At 40.0% G+C, this 16,524-nt stretch overlaps 1 protein-coding gene across 1 annotated transcript in view; it reads right to left on the minus strand.

The window, feature by feature from the left end:
* Nucleotides 1-496: 496 nt before the first annotated feature.
* Nucleotides 497-16,524, minus strand: part of pcsk2 (proprotein convertase subtilisin/kexin type 2) — a 53,982-nt gene continuing 37,954 nt past the window's right edge. The window contains exons 10-12 of the mRNA XM_007238536.4: nucleotides 13,859-13,959; nucleotides 10,260-10,487; nucleotides 497-1,716 (exon numbers count right to left, since the gene is read on the minus strand). Coding sequence (XP_007238598.2) covers nucleotides 1,227-1,716; nucleotides 10,260-10,487; nucleotides 13,859-13,959 — 819 coding nt within the window. The 3' untranslated portion in view covers nucleotides 497-1,226. The remainder of the gene's footprint in view (nucleotides 1,717-10,259; nucleotides 10,488-13,858; nucleotides 13,960-16,524) is intronic.

Genomic DNA, 16,524 nt, shown 5'->3' on the forward strand with positions numbered 1-16,524 from the left:
GCTGGAGTGCAGATGTGACCTCTGCATAATCTACTCTCATCTACTCTCCCAGGCAAAGAGAGAGAGAGAGAGAGAGAGAGGGAGAGAGAGAGAGAGAGAAGGAAACAATGAGAATCTGTTTTCTCATCGCATCGAAAATTTAAAGACTGACTACTTAGCAACCTTTAACTTCTGCACTTCACATATTGTGTGTAAGAAGCGTAAGAAGCACTAGAAGCACTAGAATTGTAAGTGTGAACCAAAAAAACTGCTGTCATAAAAACAGAAAGCCCATTACAGCGACGAGCGCCCGAGGACCATCCAACTGATGCTGAAATAATGTTAATATAAGTTACATAATCTGAGTCCTGTCGTCTGGTTAAAAGGAAATAGGGCTATTAATAATGGAGTCGACTGTAGCGAATGTTCATTAGCATGCGAGCTAGTGCATTATCATTACTGCATTATCTGCTTTCCCACAGACTCCCGATTCAAAACATCCTCTCCATCACTCAAGTGCTTTAACAAACACCAGAACAGGTTTATTATTAGATATACTGAAGGATATGAAATATGCTGTTGTTGGCCACAAACTGTGATCACACATTCAGTCTCCATCTTCAGGTAGATATAAACAGCTCATCTTTGCAAAAATAGAACAGAAAGAAGTATCACTGCTGTGTTTGGAAAGTACTAAACGGTAAGTAGGTAAGTACAGTATGTAGAGTAGAGTAACACAGAAAGTCATTTACAGTCACAAACTGTACAACAGGTTTCTTTGCAGAGGTGACGAGACAGCAAGAACTTATAGTATACTGTATATATATATATATATAGAGTTTCTTCATATATAATGTGTATATACATTTTGTGTAAATGAATTAAAAATAGAATAGACAGTAATACAGAAGGCAGAATGTAATATTTTCATCTGTACTGTAGATCATTGGCAGATTATCATTTTTGAGAATATACTTTTTTATTATGATGGGGCTACATGAATCATTCATTCAGAAGGAGAGTCTGGAACCGTAGGAGGAGGGAAAAATGAACATTTCTCATTGAAGAATGGAGAAGCGAGAGGACGGGAAGGAAAATACACTTATAGACTGAAGAGTGAGAAGCAGAGAGAGAAGCACAGAGAGAGAGAGAGAAAGAGAAAGAGAGGATGATTGAGGGGAGAGGACAAAGAAAGAAGCAGAGGTAAAGGTAAAGCCGGGCATCATGCAGGGCCGTCCTGGGGGGGTCTAGTTGCTTTTACTCATCAGGCTCTTGAGGCTCCGCTCCACAGCCTCGTCCAGCTCCTCCTCCAGCTCCTCCTTTTTGGACATGGCCAGTTTGGACTGGTAGTCCCTCACTATCTGGTCTATGTAAGGGGCACTCTGCGTGCCGTGCAGCATGAGAGTCCACTCCTTCAGCATGCCGCTCTGTGGGGCGTCGCCTTGGAAGCCCACCTCCAGCAGCCAGGTGCCGCGCGGGTCCTCGCCCCAGGTGTGCGTGGTCATGAAGGGCCACTTGTCGAAGCCCACCTTGGCGTCGGCGTCTCGCGGCCGGCGGCTCAGCAGGATGGACTTGGTGCCCATGGGCGAGGTCATGTTGATGTTCAGGTCGCCGCGCCGGCTGGCGTTCACCGTCACCACGGCCTGAACGTGCTCCAGGTAGCGCACAAAGTTCTCCTTGCCCTGGCAGGCATCCGTGGAGATGGAGAGAGACAGCTTCTCGCCTGACTGGATCTTACTGCAAGGAAGAGAAAGAGGTAGAGAGAGAGAGAAAAAGAGAGAGAGAGAGATGGCATTTAACGACTAAACCGCTCATACTTGTGTCGTACTTTCATAACATTTTCTTAAAATGGTCAAAAGCCAACAAAAAGTCACACAGCTCTGAAAAAAAAATAAAAGAGCACTTCATTTTCTAAATCAGTTTCTCTGATTTTGCTTTTTATAGATATAAGTTTGAGCAAAATGAACATTGTTGTTTTATTCTATAAACTACTGACAAAATCTCTCCCAAATTACAAATAAAAATATTGTAATTTAGAGCATTTATTTGCAGAAAATGAAAAAAAAGGCTGAAATAACCAAAAAAAAAAAAAGGATGAAGAGCTTTCAGACCTCAAATAAAGCAAAGAAAACAAAAAGTTCATAATTATAAAGAGTTTTTAAAGAGTTCAGAAATCAATATTTGGTGCAATAACCCTGTTTTTTTTCATACATCTTGGCATCATGTTCTACTCCACCAGTCTTACACACTGCTTTTGGATAACTTTATGCCTTTACCTCCTGGCTTTTTATTTTTTTTCATATATTCTCACCTTAAAACCACAAATTTAAGGTGGCTGAATATTTTTGCGCGTCACCCTTTTCAGATTTTTATTTGATTAATTATTTAATTATTTTATTTGAGTAAAATTGTGTCACTTTTTAAAATATTTTAATAAAATCGTAAAAAAGTTTGTGTTAGGTTGTAAGGTGACAAAAACGTGAAACATTTCAAGGGGGTATGAATACTTTTGCAAGCCACTGTAACCTGTACACTATATTCAACATGTGATTTAGGACAGATTCGTGTTCAGCTGGTGAAACAGGCTGCAGATAATCGGTGTTATTTCCTTCACTTCATGTAGGTGTTTTTAATATTATTTAAAAAATCACTTTCTTTAAATAAATAAAAAAAAATCCAAAAATACATATTTACAGAGAGAATCAAACACTTGTTTTATTAAGCTCTGATGTTGATTTTCACTACAATTTTCAAGTGCAGTTCAAGCTGTGGGGGTTAAAAGGTCATTTTAACAGGTGATGATAAGGGCAGCACTCTGTCCTCTGAGCAAGAGTCGATAAAACACGCTTCTTTAACCTCCTTAATCACTCTATTCTTATAAAAACAATAAATTACACTGATGAATACTAAAAACAACCTCTTATAGTAAGATTTAGTGGAAACGAATGCAGGTAATTCAGTTATCTAAACACTAAATCAGATTAATATGCACTCCCTGACCACTCTGAATAATGCTACAACGCTCTGAGAGGCACAGTTAACACAGTTACTATATCTAATAAACTAATATATTTGTTATAGCAGCCTAATTCATTAACTGGATCCACACCAGACCTCCAAGCTCAAGTCAAATAAAAGCACACAGTATGGACAGAAGTATTGGGACACCTGCTCATTCATTGTTGAGATTATCCTGCTTTTGTTAGAATAACTGTCTCTGCTGTCCAGGGATTTAGGACCATTCCCGAACTTCTCTGTGATATGGAGCTGCAATTAACTTTTATTTTCTTTTATTTTCCTGTTCTACCTTAAATATTGCAGCCTCTGCCATCTATAGCACCATTTAAGGTGGAATAGGCAAGTTAGCAAGCTAGCTAGCCACTGAGCAGAACTATTAGTACATTTCTTTATGCTTCTTATGAAGAAAATGGCCATAAAAAACATTGGAACTACACTATGCTAACTATGTGGTAATATTGTGGTTATGCCAATTATTAAATTCGCATCTGTGACCAAGACAGCAAGTCTTTGTGATGAATCAAGAGCCACGGTATCCAGGGTAATGTCAGCATACCACCAAGAAAGACCAACCACATCCAACAGGATTAACTGTGGACGCTGTAAGAGGAAGCTGTCTGAAAGGGATGTTCGGGTGCTAACCCGGATCGTATCCAAAAAACATAAAACCACAGCTGATCAAATCACGCAGAATTCAATGTGCACCTCAACTCTCCTGTTTCCACCAGAACTGTCACCACAATCAATTATTGTGCTCTAAAACCACAATATACCGCTGTATATGTATAACTAACTGTGCAGAAGCAAACTGGACCACCCGTTTCTTCTCTGAAAAAGGCCGTAATCTTTCCATTATCCCTTCATTTTGATGAGCTGGTTTAATAAGAACCGTCTGTGGAAAAACCAGGCCAGAATGACACTCTATTATGGAACCCCCATTTTCAGTACCGCACCACCGTGGTGCCAAGCAAATTGCTTTGACCAGATGAAGGGATCTTGTCCTCGCCGTAAGAGGCGGCTGCTTTTTTGTTGTTTTTCTTGCACAAAGGCTCGGCGCTGCTGACAGGCTGTTTTGTGCCGCCGGGATGATAACGGTGGAGGGCTGGAGCAAGCGGCCATAAAGTGGACGTAATGGCATTATCAGAGGCAGGTCTTCCAGCCTGGTCCATTACTGCACTCAGATTAGCCCTGTGTGTGTGTGTGTGTGTGTGTGTGTGTGTGTGTGCGTGGGGGTACGTGAGCTGAGCGTGTTTCCCAGGAAACTAATTTCTGAAAGTAGCTCAACGCAAGAAGACGTGAGAGTCAAGTGTGCGGGGGGTCTGCAGGCTGTTTGGATGTGATGTCATAAAACGAATCCAATAGGAGGTTAGCGCTCATGCATATTTTTGAACACCAAAGCTTCACTGCACCGCCCACACACCAGTCACCATGTCACCATCACAGAAGAAGAAGAAGAAGAAGAGAAGATGTGGAGGTAGCTGACTACTTTAAGTATCTTGGACAAACAAAAAAAATGTAACTAAGCTTTAAACAGTATGTCGTGGGTCTCAATAAAAGAGCTCAGCAAAACCAACAATTCTGTCAGAAGAAACAGAATTAATAGCCAAATTAGGGGTGAAAATGGGGAAAAACTTTGGAAAAATAATACGTTTTAACAAGTCATAGCACACTTGGAGGAAAGTGCAGCAACTCGATTTTGATGCCCTGTGCTGATCTACATCACCCTTTGTAGTGATGAGGGGAAAGAGCGCCAACTGTGCTCTCTCAGGGCTCCGGCAGCTGATGACCGCAAGCTGCATGACCGGGATTCAAACCAGCAATCTCCCGAATCACAGTGGCAGCACTTTAGACTTCTGAACCATTCAGAGCCCTGTATCCATTCACATATTGTAATAAGTCTGTCATAAGAATAATAAAGCTCTTAAAATAACATTTTTTATTTGTATTCAGTAAAAAAAAGAAAAAAAAGAATTAAAGTTCAGGAAAGAGCCAATTTTATGATTTTATTTATTATATTTTGACATTAGCAGATTTACTTAAATGTCTTTTTATATTTTCGATTACAATTACAATGATCAAACATGAAAGCTTTTTTATGTAATGCTTGAATAGAAATCCTCGAGATTTAGTGGGGTAATATCGGGTAGAAAATTGACAATTGATTGAAAATCCTGGCCTTTTATTAAAGAAAGATCATTAATTCACACATAAATGCTAATGATGACACCTGTAAAGCTCGCATGTTCCTGTGCACCACTTCTAAAGTTAGTCTCTCTGCCCGCAGGTGCAGTCAACTAATTGCACCTGGCGCAGGTTTAATTAGGGGTCTCCCTCTTGAAATGTAGATGCGATCAGTCGCCGGATGGAAAGCTCTGAACCAGGCCAGCAGGAAACACACCTGAAACACTGAGCTGCTGGTGACAGGTCGCACCTTCACCGCTGCAGAGAGTGTGATAGTGAGCAGCGGGTGTTTTTTCATGTGAGGCATTAAAGCACATGCTGGATTATTAATAGCCGGGTGACTGGAGAAGGTTCATGGTTCTGCTCTGATTGTAATTACCGCTCTGGAACAAAAGGTGCTGCACTGTGAGACGAGAAACACCAGCGTCTCTGGATGCACGCTTCATGACTGCGGTGTTAGTGAGCCTCAGCGAAGAACTGATTAAACAGGGAACAGGAAGAATGAGTCTAACCTTCCTATAGGTCATCAATGACCTTTACGCAGGCATCTCAGAACATTAGGACAAAACCATTGTTGGTTAATTACAGGCTGTAGTTCTGTGTATACTGTATTTCTCTGTATACTTTATTATTATCATATTTTCACCCTTTTTTCAATAATCAGGTACCACAAGATAGAAGGATTGTCATTATTCTCATTCGCTTTTAGTGCTCTAAAGGTGATTCGTCAACTGTGCAGTGTGCAGATCGATTTAGGGCGTGTCAGTGTGTCTTTGCTATCATAACGACAGGAAAAGTACACATTGCACGGCTCGAAACATAAAGCAAAAGGCATGTACTAATTCTCTTAGTTAATTTTGGGCGTAACTTGAAAAAAAAAAAACAATCAGCGTGTCACTTTAAGAGCCAGGTGCGCTCTGACTTTGGCGGATTGCTATTATAACAGTGCATCTACCTGGGCGTGTCCAACGCTTCTCAGCAGAGGAAACTGACCTGCTGACCTGCATTTAAAGGACATTCAAATTTATGCTAGTTGAGCATCTATGAGGCATCTAAAATGAACCATCCAACTGAACGCTAGCATTCCAAAACTACTTTAAATCAAGCAAGCTTACAATACCTCTGCTGTGATGCTCTACGTTTGCAAATTTAACAATTAATTGCTTCAGACTATCAAAAAAGTATTTAATATAAGACAAAAAAATAGCTAAATTAACACAATTTAGAGTTTTTCTCAGAGCCCCAAGAGAGCACAATCGTCCTTGCTTTCTCTGGGTGGGTACAGTAGATGGCGCTCTCTTTCTTTCCCTTCATCACTCCTAGGGTGATGTGGATAAGCACAAGGCTGCATCTGTGAGCTGATGTATCGGAACCGAGTTGCTGTGCTTTACTTCGAGCGTTAGCGCGGCTGTGATGCTACTCGGCAATGCTACAGCATCAGCAGCAGTGTAAAAAGAGGTGGAGTCTGACTTCACATGTGTGTTTTATTTTATTTAATGTACTCCTGTTTTATTTTGCATTTTGTCTAGTGTAAAATATATGCAAACTGTAAGAAATATATCAGCAGCCAATGCTGACATCGATTAGTTGCTTAGCCGTCTCTTTTAAGGAGTTCATTTAATTAATCAATTTCTTCTGAGCAGAAGAGCAGAGCTACTCTGAAAACTACTGTTTCTATGGTTAAACTGTGGCTACAGGATGCTCCACAGCCCACCCACACACACCTCCACACTCAACCCACACGAAAACTCCCAAATGCTCAACACATCCTTTATTGCTCTTGTTACGCTCGCACACACTCTGCATTCCTGTCTTCTCTTCACACATAACTCAGTATAAACGAGTCTAAACGTTTTTTTTTTTAGGTCTACATACTGATGATGCACTCTGTTGAAGTCTGACTCTCTCCTCTGAGACTCACGCCTTGTTTAAGGCGCCTCCCTCCAAATCAATTAAAGGCTTATATATATATTTTTTTCTCACCCGGCCCACGGCGGAGACACGCGTCGCATTGTTCCGAGCAGGTTAGCTGTCTGCCGCTCAGAGGCATTCATTAGTTTGGGCTGATAGAGGCCTTATCGCGTGGCGAAAGCCCCCGCGTTCCCGCGCTCATTACCATTCAGCAGCAAATTTCCAACACTCTTCTCGAACCTAATTGCTATTCCTGCCTGTTGCCTGGGCTGAGACTCCTGTGGACTCTCTGTTCGGTAAGATCTGAGATCTGGCATTTTGTCAATAAGGGTGGTTGACAAGGACACAGAGATGCATACATATGTAAACATTACGGGTCCTATCTTACACCTTGCGTAAGGTGCGTCACGATGCTCATGCTTGTGCTATCTTACCCCTATGCCGATAAAATAGAAAATTAGATTTTAGAAATATATATATATAGATACACTGATGGTTGTAGTGGTCTGGAAATGAAGTGTGATCAGATACATTTCTGACGTATTGCTTGCAGAAAACCTATTTTGGTGGCAGAAAACACAGGTGCGCCACTGACTCATTTAAACCCTGACAACAGTCAACAGTCAATCAGACGTCCATATGTCCATATCTTAACTACGCAGGTGTGCCATACCCGCTTCACGCACTTGTACAGTTCCAGCTCATTAGAAACACTCATGGACACACTGCAGAAAACAAACCCAACTTTTACATTTAACAACAACAAACAAAATACTAAATAAAATAGCATTGCTCTTCCCGTAAATTATATGCATGTACCTTCACAGCGTGAACGAGCAGCTCAGTTTGCGCTGCTGAGAAGAGCAAAAGTGCTGCGCCGTTACAATAGCAATACGCCAAAATCAGAGCTCACCTGGTTCTTAAAGTGAATGATAAGCAAGTGACATGCTGATTGGTTTATTTCACGTTACACCCAAAACAAACACACCCATGACTAATTAAGAGTTTGAGTCGCGCAAAAGAGGGCGTACTTCCTGCGCCCTCATGATACTAAAGACACACTGACACGTTGCAGTGCACGCTTGATGGCTCGCCTATAACTCACTAAAATAGGGCCCTAGGTCATATCAATTTCTTCTGCATCCTTTCAACACAGATGCTTATCTATATATTGCAAGAACATTGCAATATATAGGATGCAGACCAGTTATATTGCCTAGTAAGAGTAGTTGTGGGTCACGGACAGCTTGTTAAAAATTAAATACATTTAAAAAAAAATAAAATAAAAGTAAATGTTCTCTGCATGCTCTGAATGCAGTGGAGTAACATATCTAACTTTGTGCAGTTTTCATATTTAATTGTATTGCAGTAACTTTTATACATGTAGTTGTCATGTTTTTCATGAGTAAAAAAAATCTTAAATTCACTTTGCATGGATATGTAAGTTTAAATGGGATTTTAAATACTTTTTTTTTATAAATTTGTTTGATTTGTATTCTATAATTCTATAAAAGTGGGTCGCGATTTAATAACCATTAGAAACCTTGAGAACCCCTGCTTTAGATTATAAGAAAAACCTGTCTTTATAACAGGACAAGATAGGAGAGGATGTTAGTCTTTGGAACATACAAAAACAAACACACACACACACACACACACAAATATACATGCACACAATCCTATCCATGCCACTTATGCTCTGTCTAATTGAGGCTGTTGCCATAGCATGCTATGCCCAGCAGTGAGTAGGAGAGGACTAATTATAGCAGATGTGAGAATAGGAAGCACAGGTGCTGTGGAGACCGAGAAAGAGAGAGAGAGAGAAAGAGAGAGAGGGAGAAAAAGAGAGATGAGGAAAGAGTGAGGCATGGGAGGGGAGAGGAGAGGAACTCCCAGGGTCTGTGGGGAGAGAGACTGGGGTTTGACACATGCAATATGCCATCATGTGGAGCTCAGGGGTGGATCAAAGCTGAGAGCTGTCAGACTGCTGCAGTTCCTCCATACTACATCTACACCCAGCCGACACGCCAGATGAATGTCAAAGAAGGAAGCTGATGGCCGGGCAAAATGACAACGCTGGTTACAGTCTGCTGTTACAGTCATTCTCCGCTCTCCAAATATAGCTCCTGTTCCCTCCACTGTCTGTCACAAACAAAGCTGCGGGAGAAGCCACGAGACACTATTGTATAACACTATACTAGACACACACCTACAGCCACCTCACAACAAATTCATTCTGTTCTCACGTGCCTGAATCATGAAAACCACTGTGGTGTTAATGAACTGCTGCAGTAAGCTGCAGGCACACTGGCATAATAACTAATAGACGAATAGATTAATAGACTAATATAAACCATGAGTTCCTTTAATTTAACCAAATAAAAAAAAACTCTAGAATATAATCAAGAGGAAGATCACAAGCATGATCACAAGCCATCAAACCAAACCAAGCTGAAGTGCTTGATTTTTTGCACCAGGAGTGAGTAGCATAAAGTTCTCAAAAAGCAGTGTGTAAGACTGGTGGAGGAGGAGAACATGATGACAAGATGCATGAACATGTGCATGTGATTAAAAACCAGATATACACCAAATATTGATTTCTGAACTCTTAAAACTTAAGACTGAATATGAACTTTTGGTTTTCTTTGCATTATTTGAGGTCTGAAAGCAGCTCTGCATCTTTTTATTTTTTATTTGAGTTATTTCAGCAATTTCTAACTTTCTGCAAATAAATGCTCTAAATGACAATATTTTTATTTTGGGGAATTGGGAATTTGGGAGAAATGTTGTCTGTTGTTTATAGAATAAAACAACAATTTTAAAAGTTAATTTTACTCAAAATTATACCTAAAAATAGCAAAAAAATAAATTAGAGAAACTGATTCAGAAACTGAATTGGTCTTACAGAGCTATATATGTCTTTCAGAAAGGTGAATGCAGGTGATGCAGCAATTAATTATTACTACGCATTATTTAATCCTCATATTTTCCCATCACTGGAACATAATTCAGGTCAGGGCTAATGCTGCTAATTAACAGCTTTGAGCATTAATTACTTATTAGCTACATTAGCTTTTAAAGTCTTTACTAAATAAGCTATTTTTACACTGCAATGTATTGACCAGGTTTTTTAGTGAAATTGTGGGATGCATTCTGTGGGCGACACTTACTGCATCTCTTGAACAGAGCCGGCCACGCAGTGGAATCGCTCTGGCACAGTCTTCCAGTCCTGTGCCAGCTTGACCATGCCGCCGGCATCCAGCACGCCGTAACCGAACAGATGGTTAAACTCCAGGCCCACGCCGTTCCTTCTCCACTGGTGCACTTCATCATGGAGCTTATTCCTCTTGGAGGTGAGCACGGTCAGGTGCTGCATGTCCCTCCACGTCAGGTTAGGACTGTACATATGTGCACACACACACACACATGAACACACACACACACACACAAACAAAAGACATGCTTTAAATAGGGCGGTTAAAAATAACTACAACAAGTTTTCTACTAATGGTCAATACAGAGTCGCTTCAGTAAACCGACTCAATAAAACGTATTCACCGACCGTTCTCCTACAAACAGGAAACAGCATGTCAGCAAGACTATTCCCTCAGATACACAAAAGCGCTTAAGAACACAAAAATATAAAAAAACAAACATTTTCCTCAGACTGATGGTGCACAAATGGACATTTCGCCCTAATCCAGCTCTGCTCAGTGTCTTCAGAAGAGACGGGCAGATCAATACTGAAGTATCAATATGACCAATCCTACTATAACCTTCTGAACATTGATCGGCACGTAAAATTAACGGTATGGAGTGTTTTCTTCATTTCAGCAGGCACTTAATGAAATGTGTGTCTTGATGATTTAGTGGGAGAAATGATAGAAAGGAAATTATTGTGTAGATATTGTGTGGAATATACTGTGTTGCTTTTCTACTAAATACTCAGTTTTTTTTATATATTTTTTTCAGTACAGTTGTATCTGCTGATACCTGCTTTTTCCTTTTGCCTTATTTATTTTGCATAACAGCATTACCTCCTATTTTTCCTATATATTTTATAGTGTTTGTATGTATATATCCTTATACATATCATATATAAGTTTTAATTTTCTTACTGCACCATGTTCATACTGTATCACCCCTATTATTGTTGTTTTTGTTCTGTGTTGTTTTTTCTGTAACTGTTTTTGTGCTGCTATCTATCTATCTATCTATCTATCTATCTATCTATCTATCTATCTATCTATCTATCTATCTATCTATCTATCTACAAAAGCTACTTTTAATCTCTAAAATTAAAGTAGTATATAGTACATTCCTACACTGGAAGTCTTTTTGGGATTTGGGAGTGACATCACTGTGGACACGCCCACAGAGATATAACATGATTACATGTTATTTAATAAATTAAATATTTATTTACACTTATATAATATTAAACTCTTTTTTTTAATTGTGTATGTGTGGAAGAAGCAGGAGTTTAAACATCCACAAGTAACACAGTTCAAAAATACATTTAAACATATATTAGCTGACTGTTTGCAGCAGCTGTGATTGGCTGAGCGGTGTTAGGAGAGCTGAAAGTGAGCATTGTGATTGGCTCACAAACTTCTGCACAAACAAGTGCTGGTGGACTTTATACTGCTGCAGGTGAACTCATGCCCAATGGCTTAGGCTTACGTGCAGGTAGTACAAAGCATTTCATTTTATTGGCAGCCCTTTTTTTAAATGAAAAAAAGCTGTGAGTTCTTAATGGAAGAACTATGTCTTCATAGGGTGCAACAGAAACCAAAAGAACTGATTAGTTTTTTATGTGCATGCTCTGAAACAGGAGGTAGAAATTAAGAAATGTAGAGCTTTAATGCAGGAGTGTCCAAACTTTTTTTGTTGGGGGCCAGAAGGAGAAATATAGTTGAAGTCACGGGTCACACTCTGTAATAAAACAAATAATGAAATATACCACTTTAAATAATACTTTTTTTCTGATTATTTCATTTACACACCATTTTACTTGACTTACTATCTTTATCTTTGACAGTGTTGTGTAAACTAATATTTTTTTTTCATGATGTCTCTTAATATTAAACTCCTTAATTCCGGCAACTTTTAGACTCTTTGGCCCGTTTTTCTGCGCTAGAAACGCGCACTCTCTCCTCTTTTAGACTCTTTTGCCCCGTTTTTCTGCGCTAGAAATGCGCACCCTCTCCACTTTTAGACTCTTTGGCCCGTTTTTCTGCGCTAGAAACGCGCACTCTCTCCGCTTTTAGACTCTTTGGCCCGTTTTTCTGCGCTAGAAACGCGCACTCTCTCCGCTTTTAGACTCTTTTGCCCCGTTTTTCTGCGCTAGAAATTTGCACTCTCTCCTCTTTTAGACTCTTTAGCCCGTTTTTCTGCGCTAGAAATGCGCACCCTCTCCACTTTTAGACTCTTTGGCCCGTTTCTGATACCTAGCGTTCAAACTTTGAATCTCACATTATAAAAACCTGCTTAACAGCGGGCCAACTTTCATTCTATTTTTAAAAAATACCTGGTGGGCCGCTCCAAAAAAGGAAACGGGCCGCAAATGGCCCGCGGGCCGTAGCTTGGAAACCCCTGGTTTAATATAATCAGTACTGGATGTGGTGTCGAGAATATGATAGATTGTTAGATTGTTATGATAGACTGTTTTGGCCTGATCGAGTCCATTCTCTGCTCTTTGGTTAGTTGCGTGGCTTGTGTCACCACGGTGCCATCAGTATGTTTGGGCAGTGGACAAAACACACATGTGCCTGCAGCCCACAATCAGTATTTACCTTCGGCTGGAGCGAGTGACCCGCTCGGCCGTCAGCTACATCATTATTCAATGCTGCGCAAACAGTGAGGCTTTACAGAGGCAGGGTCATGTCAACACTCATTAACACCAGCCTCAACACGCCAGCGTCCGCTCGGAACAGCTGACGGAAAAAGAGAAACTGACACGAAGAACAGCTTCTCAGATAAGCCTCCATTATTAATGACGTATAATGTTGTTTATTGTTCGTCTTTTAAATGACTTTTAAATTAAATGCATCAAAAGACAACTTATCAATAAAACAATAAAACACTGTCATTTTTTGCAAACCAAATCTTTTACTTTTAATTTAATACTCCTGGAAATAAAATAATAAAAAAATATCTCAGCGTTTTATGAAAGGCTGAGATCATTCCATGGCTCTGCACAGCTGGTGGGTTTTTTGGAGCTGTCACTCCCGCACATTACATTTCCCAGGCGATGCTCACACTCATCTATACCAGGCTTTCAATTACCCAAATGAGGGAGAGCTTTGAGCCAATCCACCAATACAAAGCGTGAGCTCCACACCCATGTAATGAGCTTTAAGTACCAGATGCAGGCCAAACACGATTTTTGTTGGTTGGCGTTCAGACAGCGATTTGCTAAGCGTTGGCTTCAGCTACAATCGTCGCACATTCTTCTTGCTTTCACGAAGCAATCAGTCAGTTTGGTGAATCGCTAACGGCTAAGAGCGTATCAATACAAAGTTACTCAGCCAAGGGTTTAAGAGAGGCTGTGGAAAACATCTTGAAGACGCTTCTCGCAAAAAAAAAATACTGGCAAGAAGATACTGTATGTGTGTGTTTGTGAGACACACACTCATCAAACGCTAATCTACAGCTCAGAGTGCATCTGCCAGCGAGGAACTCTCCTCAGCGTGGGAGTGTGAGCTACACGAATCTTCCATAAATCTTTAAGCAGGTTCACGTTGGCAGAAAGCAGAGGTGTACGTACTTGGCTTCCAACGCCAAGGCAAACACGCCAGCAGCCTCAGGAGCGGCGGCTGATGTTCCAGAGTGACGCAACGTGCAGTTTCCATACAGATCTGTAGTTGCCTACAGAGACAGAGACAGGGAGAGAACAAGAAAAAAATTAGAAAGAGAAAGAGAAAGAGAAAGAAAAAAGAAAAGAGAAAGAAGAGAACGAGAGAGAGCGATTAGATCTTACGCATCAACCAGTGCAATACAAATCATTTCATGTCAAACTGAACTCTTAACAGAAGCAAAGTGTGAAAGTGTGAAAAAAAAAAAGACATGAACGTCATAAATCGCAGACTCCTGCACGTACAGACACACTCGGGGGAAAAAGATGACTCAGCTAATTAGCGTGGCACACGCTGCTGTGTCTAAAAGGGTTGCCATCTTCAAAAAAAAAAAAAAAAAGCTTAAAAAAAAATTACATTCGGAAGCGCCAAGATTTGCAGCAAACCACATGTTTGAGGCTGTAAAAACCTGTTCTGTAAACCTGCTCACACTTCTACAACTATTCACTTGCTACTCTCATTAAAAAACACAGAACTGTGTTCTCAGGCTTTCTGTGTGCTGATAATCCAAGAAATGGTGAACACTTGTGAACACGAAGAACTGTAAACACTTTGGGGTCATGGTTAACCCCTGTTCTATGGTCTACAGATGAGAAAGAGATAAAAGAGATGCAGCTATTTTTAGATAATACAAACCACACACACAGCCCTGTTTGAAGTCATCTGACATTTGAACTGAATCTCAGCCTGAATCAAAATACCTGGCTTAAATCCATGCCTATTATAACTGATCATAAACTCAATTCCAGATCTCTAACTAAAATCTATTCATCACAGCATTAAAAGCATTTTTTATTACTGATCCCATTTAATTCATAAAAATAAATAAAGCTTTTTTATTTTTAAATCATACATACATTTTTCAGATTAACAAACATTTTTTTTTAATATTAGACAGATGTAACCATAGTAAATAATAAAAAAAAAAATTTAAACAATTATTTTTTTAAACTTATTATGATAAAATCCCTGCCATTAGCTGCCAGAGCCCTGAGACAGCACAATTGGCCTTGTTCTCTGCTCTTTCCGGGTGGGTACAGTGGATGGCGCTCTTTCTTTCCCCTCATCACTCCTAGGGTGATGTGGATCAGCACAAGGCTGCGTCTGTGAGCTAATGTATCAGAACCGATTCGCTGCGCTTTCCTCCGAACGTTAGCGCTGTGATGCTACTCGGAAATGCTACAGCATCAGTTGCAATTCAAATCACTAGTAATAGGGGGAGTCCTAATGAGTGGATTGGGTATTTGGCCTTATAAATTGGGGAGAAAATGAGATATAAATAAAGGTAAAACTATAAATTAAACTAAAATATAGTAATGTGCAGAGAAGTGCAGTGACAGCAGTCAGCTGAGGGATAAAGCCAAGCTTCATGACAGCAAACTTCAGACAGGATTGTTCTTCTCCTCGACAGCAGCTCCAGACTGATGCCAATAACCCTCCACCCACACCTCCATCTTTGTCTTTCTTCCTTTCCTCAACTCAACGAGATCCTCACTGACAGGCTAACTAAAAGAGCTTTTTTTAATCGGGAGATGGAGCTGAGATTAAGATCCACGTTGAATACATCGCTCTGCGCCTCCGTCTTCCATTTCACAGGTAATTGTTCACACACAAAACCGACGAGACAATTAGTTCATTGCTCTTTCATCTCATCGGCATCGCGCTCGCTGATGAACGAGGAGAGGAAAAGATACCTACAGTAACTCCTCCACTATCTCCCTCTCTTTACATCTCCACAATACCACACCTGAGATCACACTGAACAAAGCACGGCATTACCTTAAAGCTGTGCTGAACCTGTGGAACAATGTTCTGTGATTTTTAGCAGAAGTACTTTTAAGATTCATTCAGAATTACTGCCATTGTTTCCAGTGTTCAAGTCAAATGGTTAAATGTTTGACTCATCATCCAGGTTTCTGACTAGATAAACACAATGCACAATTACACTCATATCTGTATCTGCAGACGGTTGCTTCTTATTCTTTATCCTGGAATACTGTGCTAAAACATATCAGCGTTTTATGCTAATGCAGGAAATTTAGTATACATGATTGCTTTATTGTTCTTGTATGTGTATGTGGATTTAGCACTTTTATTTCTGTGTTTTGTGGATTTTGTTTTTGGAAGCTCTTGCTTGCTTCTGTTTATTTTTTGCTTTTATATGAAAATAATACCTTGCTATTTTCAATGTAGATTTGATATTTTGTAAAAAAAATAATTTTTACTGAACAAAATAAGTGACAGGGCAGGGGCACCTCAGGGGCCAATCAAATTTCAGCTTCGGCCATTGCCCCTGAGGCCCCGCCCCTAGAACTGCCAAGGACCTTAGTTACCATCACTGACCCATGTGCTCATGCCAAGGCAATGTGAATTATAAGTGAGGCATACTGCATATCAGAAATTACTTGTTTAATGGATGGTATTTTGCTGTTACTTCTTAAATATGTGATTTATATCAGATTTATTTTTTAATTTTTAGCTAAAAATGGGAAAATGTAATGCCTTTTAAGCTTATGCTGAGCAATTATTACTCCCTGTCATCCCAGAATAAACAGTAATAAGCTTATATAATTAAATC

This window comes from Astyanax mexicanus, chromosome 7 (genome assembly GCF_023375975.1).
Source record: "Astyanax mexicanus isolate ESR-SI-001 chromosome 7, AstMex3_surface, whole genome shotgun sequence".
Taxonomy (NCBI): Eukaryota; Metazoa; Chordata; class Actinopteri; order Characiformes; family Acestrorhamphidae; genus Astyanax; species Astyanax mexicanus.